The 12,634-nt window shown below is 40.4% G+C and overlaps 1 protein-coding gene across 1 annotated transcript in view; it reads left to right on the top strand.

The window, feature by feature from the left end:
- LOC112542749 (uncharacterized) overlaps nt 1-12,634 on the top strand; it is a 147,622-nt gene that overhangs the window by 53,833 nt on the left and 81,155 nt on the right. The window contains exons 15-16 of the mRNA XM_088134340.1: nt 2,490-2,633; nt 5,495-5,655. Of these exons, the coding sequence (XP_087990466.1) occupies nt 2,490-2,633; nt 5,495-5,655 (305 nt within the window). The remainder of the gene's footprint in view (nt 1-2,489; nt 2,634-5,494; nt 5,656-12,634) is intronic.

Genomic DNA, 12,634 nt, shown 5'->3' with positions numbered 1-12,634 from the left:
AATTGTGCTGATGAAATTCAGCAGCAAAATGACAATTTTTGGCAACATCCTGTTCCTAAAATTTAAAAAGGAATTAAAAATGATAGCTCTACCCATTGCAAGGATACTGCTGCTGTACTCCTTGCAGCCTGAGGAGGAGGAGAATGTTGATAGGTTAATAAGCTGACTGGTGCTGAAAAAAGTTTGTCCATCCTTGCAGAAGAGAATGGAAACTGCAGCTGGGATATGCAAGAGATTTCCCACCAGCTTTATCTATATTGTTAAGACATTTGTGATTATTTCCTCTCCTTTCTACATTTCTAATTTATGGTATCGATTCACACTTTCTGTTTTGGTGTTGAATGTTGAAAATCAATGGACTAGGATTACTTATTTACAGATCAATTTTGCATTGTCCCTAAAATTTGATGAGAATCAAAGCACCTATCTGATCATCAACTACCTTTTGTTGCTATTCCTGACCAATTTTAGGACAGTTATAGTTTCAGTTATTTTGTAGGAGTTTTATCAGGGCCTTTGAATAATTTATCCATGTTGCAATTGCCATTATAATATTCACCTGTTTCTCTTGTTGGATTGGTTAGAACATGAAATGTCAGTTCTTATTTCAGTAATAATAATTTTGTTTTTTCTTGTTCTTCAGAGACAGGGCTGCATCACTGAAATGTAGGAAGTGTCCGTAGTTAGCCTTGAGGGGTCAGTGAAAATAAACAAGGAGATCCAAAGCTATTTTGGAACCTATTAATGCATAATTTTGATTTTCTTTCAGATATGCATGCTTACACATACAGATAGTCGTCACCTAATGATGGTAATTGGGAACAGAATTTCCATCGTATTGTCGAAGGCTTTTACGGCCGGCATACGATGGCTGGTGTGGGTCTCCCGGGCTGTGTGGCCGTGTTCTGGAAGTTTTGTTTCCTAATGTTTCGCCAGCACCTATGACTGGCATCTTCAGAGTGCAGGAGCACAGACAGGAGCAGTTCTCTCTGTGCACAGAGAGAACTGCTCCTGTCTGTGCTCCTGCACTCTGAAAATGCCAGTCACAGGTGCTGGCGAAACATTAGGAAACAAAACTTCCAGAACACGGCCACACAGCCCGGAAGACCCACACCAGCCACAGAATTTCCATCACTAAGTGAAGTGATCATAAAGCGCGATGTCACATGACTGCACCACTTAGTAATGACAGTTCCAATAGTTCCCAGTTACCATTGTTAAGTAAGGACTGCATGGGTTGTTAAGTGAGGACCTTATGTGATCACGGCTTCAAACTTCCTGCCGGCTTCCTTTGCTTGTGGGAAGCTGGTAGGGAAGGTCGCAAATTACAATCATGTCAAAAATCCAGATTGAGTGGCCAGATTGTGATTACATGAGGGGTTTGCTTGCTTCAAAACTGATTTGAAACAAAACATTTGATCTTGCATAAATTCAGCACTTTTCTGCTATTCATTATGGTAACCTTACTTTCTCAAGTTTCTGCATGATCTTGAAAAGATATACTGCTTTATAAGAGTTGCATTAATGAGTGGATTCTTAAGGACCATAGCATGCTTCTGTCAGGCCCATGTGAAAACCTGAAAGAAGTTGAACTACTTTAATGAATAGCAGAGGTGTGCTGTTGCTCACACAAGGTCCAAAGCATTTGTTCCAAATCATTTTCAAACTATGCATAGCTCTTGTAATGACATAACATTTAATGGTGAATTATATATATTTTAGAATAACTTTTCTCTTGGTTTCTGTAACATACATAAAAAAGAGGGATGGGCAACTTCCAAGCTAGATGTAATGCCATTCGTGGCCTCTAGCACCTTGGAGTCACAGCTAAATTTCAAAGGCATGATTTTTATCCCTGCTTTTTCCCCCTAAAAATGTTGAGAATGAGAGCAGGAGACCTCTGAGAGATGAACTGCTGCCATTTACGTCCAAAAAAGTCCCCCCAAATGAAGAAAAACAACAGGGCACTCAAATTTTTATCCTTTCAAGTAACATCTTCCTATCAGTGCATAGCCTTCTGTAGGCCTCTGGCATGTCAGGAATTTGACTTGTTGACCCTAATACTTTAGAAGTTGATAAGCGTGTGGAAAGAGAACAAATAATTTGTTTTTAAAATTGTAATTATTCATTGCAATGTGTTGGATCCACGTTTCTGCCTTAGATATGATAAAGCAGTGGCTGTTTTCTTTTGTTTGGTCATTGCCTCCTTCCTAGGGTTGAGAGAAAATGACTGGTCCAAGGTCCCCTAGCTGGCTTTGTGCCTAGGCAGGACTAGAACTCACGGTGTCTCGGTTTCTAGCCTGATGCCTTAATCATTGCACCAAACTGGCTGTCATAGGATAGAAGCTATCACAGGATGGAAACATAGGATAGGATAAAGTAAATTATCCAAAAATATACTTTTTTAGAAACAATAAGAAAGAAATTATCATCTATCTAAAAATTAAAATTTTGTTGCTAAGACCTCATTTTCATTTTCTCAATTTTAGGTTGCACAATAGGACGCTATGGATCTTCATGTGAAGAAGAATGTCCAGTATGCAGAGACTCCTCACTTTGTAATATGGTGACTGGTTTTTGTGATGAGAAAACCACCTGCCTGGATCAGTCCTCTCTAGAGAGTTGTTCGGGGTGTAAGTTTTTTAAAAATTCAGTAATCAGTAATATAAGCTATTGATTTGTTTTCTGACTGAAATGGCTTCAGAATATTTCTGAGTGCCTCTTTGTTTATGGGATTTTTGTAACAACAGCAGTAATACTATTGTATGTTTTCTGGCACATATTTTGTTTTATAGTGGTTTAGCCTCAATATATACACTAAAATCCACAATATAATGCAAGTGTCAGCTGCTCCCTTCATGAGATGTACACTGAACAAATATATTTTGCTTCTTCTATATCCCATGTCAGGATATAGCTTTTCTCCCAATGAATTGTGGTGTTTGTGGCTAAACCTAGATTAAATCAAATTAATCTTCCCTAAGCATAATGGAAAAAAGTTCAAAACAGTCATCTTATATTTTCGTTGAACTTTATTAGTCAGTGTAGTTTGTTTATTCGCTGCTTACAATTAGATTAATGCTAAATATGAAAAGGGTTAAACTGCATTTTTTAAAAAATGAGAAGTAGTAGGTTATATAGAAATTGGGGCAATAAATTTCTGATAGTTAGGAAATGGCATTAAGGTGTATCTGATTATGAGAAACTGGAGGCATGGAGTATGTAAATAAGCTCTCACTCTCATGCTAGCAGCTCTGACACTGCTATGAACACCATTGGCAGGAAGATATCGTACTTAGATATGGGTGAGCAGAAGGTTGTATACTCAAAGTAATAAACATTCAGAAGAACATCAAATTCCTCACAGTGAAGGAGTTCACTGGCCAACTTAAGGTAGCCTATTCTTTCTCCTGCCTCCCCCCTGCCCCCTCCCCCCGCATTACTTGCCAACTAGGAAATGCTTATCTTCAAATACAAAAGGCTAGGATAGGAGATAAATGAGCACTGTTCCATTAAGCAGCTCTTTTTTCCTAAAATAACTGTGTGCAGGAGATCATGTTCCTCCAGATATGCATGTGCTACCCCTTTCCATGAAAGTGCCATTTGCAATAATGCCCTTGTCATCATGTAATATGTTTTTCCTTGGTGAGGGCTGGGATAGGCTAGCAAGAACCCTCACAATTTTGTCCTTTATAAAATCTATTGTTTTTTGTTTTATAGATTTTATAGATTTTTATAGATTTTAGAAATAATTTTGTTCTTTATAAAATCTATAAAATATATTTCTCTGCTACCTTTTCTCTAGTGCTCTGTGTTTTAACTTTGCTTTACAGGATTTTCCTTTTCTTTTTTAATTGCCTGTGTTGAAGTTTACCTTCAGGTGGTACTCAGTAGCATTGGATTACCAAATGCTACTGGAGTCTGCTACATCTAGCATATACAGGTTTGTTTGTTTGTTTGCTTGTTTATTTATTGAATGTATAAGATGCCTTGATCATTCAAGCAAAAAAGCATTTGTGTTCTTGAACAAAGAGAAAAGCAACAGGTTTGTACAGGTTTGCCTACAAACAGATATTAAAATTCTCCCTCATAGTCTCTTTATCAGACTACAGGTAGTCCTTGACTTACGACCATTTGTTCAGCGACCGTTTGAAGTTATGATGGTGCTGAATGAAGGGACTTACAACCCGTGCCCGAAGTTATGGCCGTTGCAGTGCCCATGCAGGCACGTAATCAAAATGTAGGTGCTTGGCAGCCCACCAGCATTTATGACCGCAGGGGTGCTGCAACTCCCCCCACCCCTCTCCCCCATCTATGCCCTTTATGCCCCCTGCTGCCCTGCACTCTGCTGCCCCAGCTGACCTTCGCCGCCATCTTCTTGCTCCTGTGGCTGACAAGGCTGGCCTGGCCACTGGGCCATATGTGGCTGGCTTCATGTGGTGAAAAAGAAAAAAAAAAACCCACAAAGCAGCTTAAAGGGGCCACAGCGTGCCAAAACACCACCTTGTGCCCTGCTCCTGGGCCCTATAGGGCTGGCTTTGTGCTGCAAAAAAGGGGAAAAAATCCGAAAGCAGCCCTTTTTTCCCTTTTTTGCAGCGCAAAGCCAGCCCCTGTACTGCCCAAGAGCTCTTTGCAAAGAAATGTCTCTTTGGCTTTGTGCTGTGAAAAAAGAAAAAAAAGGCTGCTTTCGGCTTTTTTTTTCTTTTTTGCCGCACAAAGCCAGCCCTATAGGGCCCAGGAGTGTGGTGCAAAGGGGCATTTTGGCACACTGGCCCCTTTAAGCTGCTTTGTGCTTCTTTTTCCTTTTTTGTTGCATGAAGCCAGCCCCATATGGTCCAGTGGCCAGGCCAGACATAACTCGTCAGCAACAGGAGCAAGAAGACAGCAAGGAAGGTCAGCTGGGGTAGTGGAGTGCAGGGTGTTAAGGGTCTCGGAGTGCAGGGTGGCAAGGGTGACTGGGAATGGGCTGGGATGGCTGTGTCTTCCCAGGGTATGGCAAGCAGCCCCAGAGCCATGTGGTTCTGGGCTACTTGCTGCCCCACAAGGCAGGGTGCAGAGCGGCCAAAAGGGCAGAAATGGAAAACAGGTGAGTGGGGGAGTTGGAGGCAGTCTCTTATCTTAGTGAGGCTCGGGGCTGGGAGGGACCAAGCCCGGAATGGCTTGGATTGGGGTGGGTCCTCAGCTAATGACAGGTTGCATTTGCTTAACGCAGCAATGGGGATTGCCAGGATTGTGAGCGCTAAGCGATGCGGTCACTTGACGTCTCACTTTACAGCCACATCGCTTAGCGACTGAAATTCTGGTCCCTTGTGGTTGTAAGTCGAGGACTAACTGTATTCAGGTAACACTTTCTATTTGGGGATTGATATGTATAGAGTGAATGGTCTGAGGATTCAAGCTCTGATCAAAAAGAATGAATGCATGACATCAGTGAAGTAGCTCATTGTCCCTTGATATCAGGATTAAATGATTTGTTATGTATTTATTTTTAAAGCTTCTATCAGTGAGAGATGCCCAGATATAAATGAATGGCGCTACTGGAACAGATATTGTTACTATTTTGTACGTGCTTTTAAAACATGGGAAGAGGCAAATTCTTCTTGCAGTCGGTTTAGAGCTTCTGAACTTCTATGGATTGAAGACCAGGATGATTTGGTAGGATTACTACTAAATATTCTTTTTGATGAACGTTTTGGTTTATTTTACTGGTACCCCCAAAGATATAATTACTTTCAGAAGAATACTGTATTTTTCAGAAGCCCTGAAGGATTTGGTGCATATTCTACAGAAGTTAAGAATTGTTGCAGTAATTTAAATAAATTAAAGTTTTTAAATACAGTGGTACCTCTAGTTATGAACTTAATCCGTTCCGTGACTCTGGTTGCAACTCGAGTTGGTCGCAACTCGAGGTAAATTTTCCCATAAGGTTCAATGTAAATACGGTTAATCCGTTCCGCCCTCCAAATTTGGTCGCACCACGAGGCAAATTTCCCCATAAGATTCAATGTAAATACGGCTAATCTGCCCTCCAAATTTGGTCGCACCACGAGGCAAATTTCCCCCATAAGGTTCAGTGTAAATACATATGGTTAAACAGTTCTGAAACATATGCATTTTATTTTTAAACCACAAAAACATGGAAATAGTCGAGATGGTCGACTTCGCCATCTTGTACTCCAAGGCCAGATCAGTCACACGAATACCACGATCGTGCTTTTCTATAATGTCCTTCTTAAGTTCGATCGTCACTTTTTTCTTCAAAGCCTTATTCTTGCCAAGCCTGCTCTGCATTTTCTTTGGAGCCTTGCTGACAAGCACACCAAACACCTTCCAAATGCCACAAAACACACCACAAGCCTCACCGAACGTCTCCTTGCTACCGCGATCTCGCCCACAGGAAGCCGCGACCGCGTAGCAGCAGGGAAAATGGCCGCAGATCCGGTTCGTAACTCGAGGCGGAGTTCGCAAGTCGAGGTAAATTTTTGAGTCCGGAGCTGGTCGTATCTCGAAAAATTTGTAAGGAGGGGCGTTTGTAACTCGAGGTACCACTGTACCAACCATGGTTAGTACTCATGTGGTACATCAGCAAGCACATGCCTGCTTCCGCACATTTAAAAAAAAATTGTATTGCTCTTAATCTAGAACCTGAAAGAAAAAAAGTAACAAATTAAAATAATTAAAAGGGATGGACTCAAATGGAGATAAACCAAAAGCAAAACTGATAAAAGAAAGAGGAAAAGAAATAAAGTACATGTTGAAATAAATGTATATACAACAAAATAACAAATCAGACCACAGAGTGATATTGATCAGATTCTCTACAACTTTGATAAAAGGCCATTTCATATGTAGAAAATGAACATTTGTTCCAATTTTACATCAAACATATACTAGTTTTTTCATCAGAGTAATACTTATTTTTTTAAGCTGCAGCCTAAGTAATAAATCCAAAGTTATTCTTACTTCAGTTGTTAATTTTCAGAATGTAATTTAGCATCACAGTCTCATTTTTCTCCTGTTTTTCTCTAATACTGTATTAGCAATTTTATGAATATTAAACCAGAACAGTACCAATGTAGAACAAGGCTGGAACACATGAGTCAATGTTCCCTTCAAAGTATTACATTTCCAACATACAGAAGTAGAAATCCAACCCTTTCTATTTATCCAAGTGAGAAGAGAAGAGGCTGACCAATAAACACAAAAAAGAAACATTTGTTGAAATAATGGCATCTTGAGATGAAAGCACACTTACATTAGCACATTTGTTGTTAAAGCAACATTCCAGCTTGTTCCATGTTGCCTTCAAGTTTTCTATAGTTATCTTAGTATTATAGATACTAAGTGTAAGTTTGGAAACCTCTAAAACATTTTCCAGTTTAAGGAGTTTCAGATAATGCTAATGGATCAAGCCCCAGATTGTAAAGTCAAAATATGTTTCAGCAGTTTTAGGCAATCCAGCCTGTTTGAAAATTGTTAAAGTGTTAAAAGATTGATTGATTCCAGTTTTTGCCCATAAATACCAAAAGAAAGATTTACCAACAATTTGAAAGCTAGGATTATCTGTATTTGAGGGTAGGCTGCAGTGACAAGTTGGGGATACAGTACTATATGTATGTATGTTCTGCCTTGCTGCATGATAAAATCCCTCCCTGAGCTTCTAGACTTGACTGCATGGCTGGTAGTGGAGTTGCCACAGCTGTAAATGCTGATGAACTTTAACCTCCATGCCCTTGATAGAGAGTTTGGGGAAAGTTTAGAAATTCATGGCAATTTTAAGTATGTTCCAAGTAATATTTGGCCTAACCTACATGGACAGTCACACTTTAGATCTAGTCTTCATTTCAGAGTAATTGGTACATGTTCTGAAATTGTTAAATTGAGTCTCCTCCTCCCTCCAAGTGCTGTTGTCCTGCCTTGTTGAAGCAAGGCAGTGATCCTAGGTGGGGCAAGCAAAGAACACTGGGGGTGTATTTCAAAGTATATGATTCCTGCATGGTCACTCAAGGCCTGAAGATCATCCCAGCTGCCCAGCTAAAGCAAGAAGGCACATACTGTATATCAGATAGTGATATAGAAACATGTTGCAGGCAGATGATCACTTCAGTAATAATGTCTATGACTTCATTTCATATTATGCAGGAGAAGGCAGTGGTAAACCACTCCTGAATTTTTCCAAGAAAACCACATGGATAGGCAAAATAAAATGATTGATGATATAGTGCTGGATGATGGGCCTCTCAAATCAGATGGCACTCAACATGCTCCTGAGAAAGAATTGAAGATCTTTAAGGGTACTAATAGTGTTTATGATGTGGCTAGTTGAAAGCCATTCAGACATCTTTCAGATATCTAGTTGCTGATGTTGCCATTCAGGAAAAGAAAATGTGAAGTTGCAAAGACAGTATTACAGTGGAACATGGCAAATAAGCATGAAAGTAGGAAAGCGCAACATTGACATCTTAGACATCAGCAAATTGAAATGGACTGGAATTTACATGAAAAAATATTATTTTATTTACTAAGAACACAAAAAACAAAGATGGAATGGTGTTGCTCCCATAATAAGGAAGGATATAGCAACAACAGTGCTTGAGTACAATATAATCAGTGACCAAATAATATCAGTTAGACTTTATGGACAGCCCTTTAATATGATGATTATCCAGGTTTGCGTTCTAACCACTGATGCAGAAGAAAAGGAGGTTGATGAGTGTTATTATCAAGTTCAATCTGAAATCAACAGAACATGCAAGACAAGCAGGTACAAGCAGAAATGACTCCTATATGCATGGGCTTTACCAGATGGAATACAGAGAAATCAAATTGGCTATATTGTTGGTCCCCTTCATGGATGACTGCCTTGTCGTGGCGAAGGGGCTTGCGTAACTCAGTGAAGCCATGAGTTATACCGTTCAGGGCCACCCAAGACGGACAGGTCATGACAGAGAGTTCTGACAAAATGTGGTCCACTGGAGAAGGAAATGGCAACCCACTCCAGTATCCTTGCCAAGAAAACCCCATGGACAATGTTAAAAGGCTAAAAGATATGATGCCGGAAGATGAGCCCCTCAGGTCGGAAGGTGTCCAATATGCTACTGGGGAAGAGCGGAGGGCAATTCCAAGTAGCTCCAGAAAGAGTGAAGCGACTGGGCCAAAGCCGAAAGGACGTTCAGCTGTGGATGTATCTGGAAGTGAAAAGAAGGTCCGATGCTGTAAAGAACAATATTGTATAGGTACCTGGAATGTAAGATCTATGAACCAAGGCAAGCTGGATGTGGTCAAACATGAGATGACAAGATTGAACGTCGACATCTTGGGAATCAGCAAATTGAAATGGACAGGAATGGGTGAATTTAATTCAGGTGACCATTATATCTACTACTGTGGCCAAGAAACCCTTAGAAGAAATGGAGTTGCACTCATAGTCAATAAGAGAGTGGGAAAGGCAGTAATGGGGTACAACCTCAAAAATGACAGAATGATCTCAGTGCATATCCAAGGCAAACCATTCAACATCACAGTAATCCAAGTCTATGCCCCAACCACTGATGCCGAAGAAGCTGAAGTTGACCGGTTCTATGAAGACCTACAACAAAGATGGGCATGATAAAGGACAAAAAAGGCAGGGACCTAACAGAAGCAGAAGAGATTAAGAAGAGGTGGCAAGAATACACAGAAGAACTATACAAGAAAGATCTTAATGTCCCTGATGTCCATGCTGGTGTGGTCACTGACCTTGAGCCAGACATCCTAGAGAGTGAAGTCAAGTGGGCCTTAGGAAGCATTGCTAACAACAAAGCTAGTGTAGATGACAGTATTCCAGCTGAGTTATTTAAAATACTAAAAGATGATGCTGTTAAAGTGCTGCACTCAATATGCCAGCAAGTTTGGAAAACGCAACAGTGGCCACGGGATCGGAAAAGGTCAGTTTACGTTCCAATTCCAAAGAAGGGCAATGCCAAAGAATGCTCAAACTATCGCACAATTGCACTCATTTCACATGCTAGCAAGGTTATGCTCAAAATCCTACAAGCTAGGCTTCAGCAGTACGTGAACCGAGAACTACCGGATGTACAAGCTAGGTTTCGAAGAGGCAGAGGAACTAGAGATCAAATTGCCAACATTCGCTGGATCATGGAGAAAGCACGAGAGTTCCAGAAAAACATCTACTTCTGCTTCATTAACTATGCAAAAGCCTTTGATTGTGTGGATCACAACAAACTGTGGCAAATTCTTAAAGAGATGGGGGTACCAGACCATCTTACCTGTCTCCTGAGAAATCTATATGCGGGCCAAGAAGCAACAGTTAGAACCAGTCACGGAACAACCGATTGGTTCAAAATAGGGAAAGGAGTACGACAAGGCTGTATACTGTCACCCTGCTTATTTAACCTATATGCAGAGTACATCATGAGAAATGCCAGGCTGGAAGAATCACAAGCCGGAATTAAGATTGCAGGGAGAAACGTCAGTAACCTCAGATATGCAGACGATACCACCCTAATGGCAGAAAGTGAAGAAGAACTAAAGAGCCTCTTGATGAGGGTGAAAGAGGAGAGTGCAAAAGCTGGCTTGAAACTGAACATTAAGAAAACTAAGATCATGGCATCTGGACCCATCAATTCCTGGCAAATAGAAGGGGTAGAAATGGAAGCAGTAAGAGACTTCATTTATTTGGGCTCCAAGATCACCGCAGACGGAGACTGCAGACATGAAATTAAAAGACGCTTGCTCCTTGGGAGGAAAGCTATGGCAAACCTAGATAGCATATTAAAAAGCAGAGACGTCACCTTGCCGACAAAGATCCGCATAGTCAAAGCTATGGTTTTTCCAGTAGTAATGTATGGCTGTGAGAGCTGGACCATAAAGAAGGCTGAGCGCCGAAGGATTGATGCCTTTGAACTGTGGTGCTGGAGAAGACTCTTAAGAGTCCCCTGGACTGCTAGGAGGTCAAACCAGTGAATCTTAAAGGAAATCAACCCTGACTGCTCATTGGAAGGATTGATAATGAAGCTCAAGCTCAGATACTTTGGTCACCTAATGCGAAGAGAGGACTCTTTGGAAAAGACCCTGATGCTGGGAAAGATTGAAGGCAAAAGGAGAAGAGGACGGCAGAGGATGAGATGGTTAGATAGCATCACTGAAGCAATGAGCATGAAACTGAGAAAACTCAGGGAGGCAGTGAAGGACAGGAAGGCCTGGCACAATATGGTTCATGGGGTCACAAAGAGTCGGACACGACTTAATGACTGAACAACAACAAAAATATTGTTGGTACAAGAAAGTGAAAGAGTTCAATGATAACAGCAGAGACATGGCCAGGGATTGACTTTGAAACAGATCACAAACAGCTTGTGTGCAAGTTCCTGGTCAAGCTAAAGAGGAAGAAGAAAGCCAACCACTTTCCATGGTGTGATCTTGAGCATATATCCACCTGTAACGAGCTGCCACTGTTGATCCCAAATCCAGTAACTTTCCTTGCAACCAATATTGATTCAAAAGAAAGTTCATTTATTGAGAATAAGTGTACAGATCCAAATCATTGCTAAGACTGAGCAAAAGCGCGCCAAGAGTTGTTTTTCTTACTTTACCCCCCCCCTTCATCTCCCTTAGTTCTTGGTCTTCTGATTCCCTCGCTGGTACGACCTTGCACATTCCAGTGCCTGTGATAAGGAGCCATCTGCTTTTAACGGTTTCTCATTCCTTCTCCCCCCACCCCTTTTCCAATGGCAGAACCGCAGCATGTAAAAAGCAATTTCTAAACTATCCATATAACAATTTATTATAAAATCTTGCGAAGATTCTGACACCACCATTTTTGAGAAAAACATCAGGAATTTTTGAAGTCTTCCAAACCTCATTGATGAGAAACCAGAAGAACTGTGGAATGGAATAAAAAATAATGGTTAAGGACGAACATGAAAAAAGACTGCCAAAGACCAACAAATAGAAGAAATGGTGGGATAAATGGTAGAAATTACCAAGAAGAGAGGAGAAGCCAAAACCAAGAAAGAGAAGAATCTCACATCTAAAGAACTTAACAAGGAATTTCAGGGAGCTGATAGAAGGGACAAGAATTACAAGTATTACAACAACATCTGTAAAGACATTGAAGTGAAAACATGTGGAAAGCAAGTATACTCTTCCTTAGAACTCGGTTGAAATTGGGCCACAGCTAACTAAAAGATTCAAAACTCAAAAACTCACACTTAACTGATAACTTCATAATTGACTCTTTGAATGACAAACTGCCAAGGACGAGTTATAAGGTTTTTATAATGATCACCTAACAAAACAGTAGCAGGAGAAAAGCAGTGAATTGGAATTAGTGGAATATGGCATGGGGAAAAATGGAGCTTTAGATATTTTTAATGCAAGCCTTAGAGGACTTGTGTATTGTTGTTAAAAAGGCATTCCATGTAGCAGGGTTTGGAAATATAGCTATCAACTGTCTCTGCTAAATTTTACATATATACTAGAGTTATATACATTTCAACAACTCTAATGAAAATTCTAGTTACTTGCTTAAAATAATCAATAGCGGCTTTTGTATCAAAGTATTTTCTCTTATTGAAACCAAAAATGTTAGCCCCTAGCAAAAATGGTCATCTTCCCAATAATTGCAAAATAT

Source organism: Python bivittatus, unplaced genomic scaffold (assembly GCF_059951505.1).
Source record: "Python bivittatus isolate LINGU-HERP-01145 unplaced genomic scaffold, Pbiv_v1 ctg000080_np1212, whole genome shotgun sequence".
Taxonomy (NCBI): domain Eukaryota; kingdom Metazoa; phylum Chordata; class Lepidosauria; order Squamata; family Pythonidae; genus Python; species Python bivittatus.
Note: the sequence above shows the minus strand (reverse complement) of the source record. Positions and strands in the feature narration are given on the sequence as shown.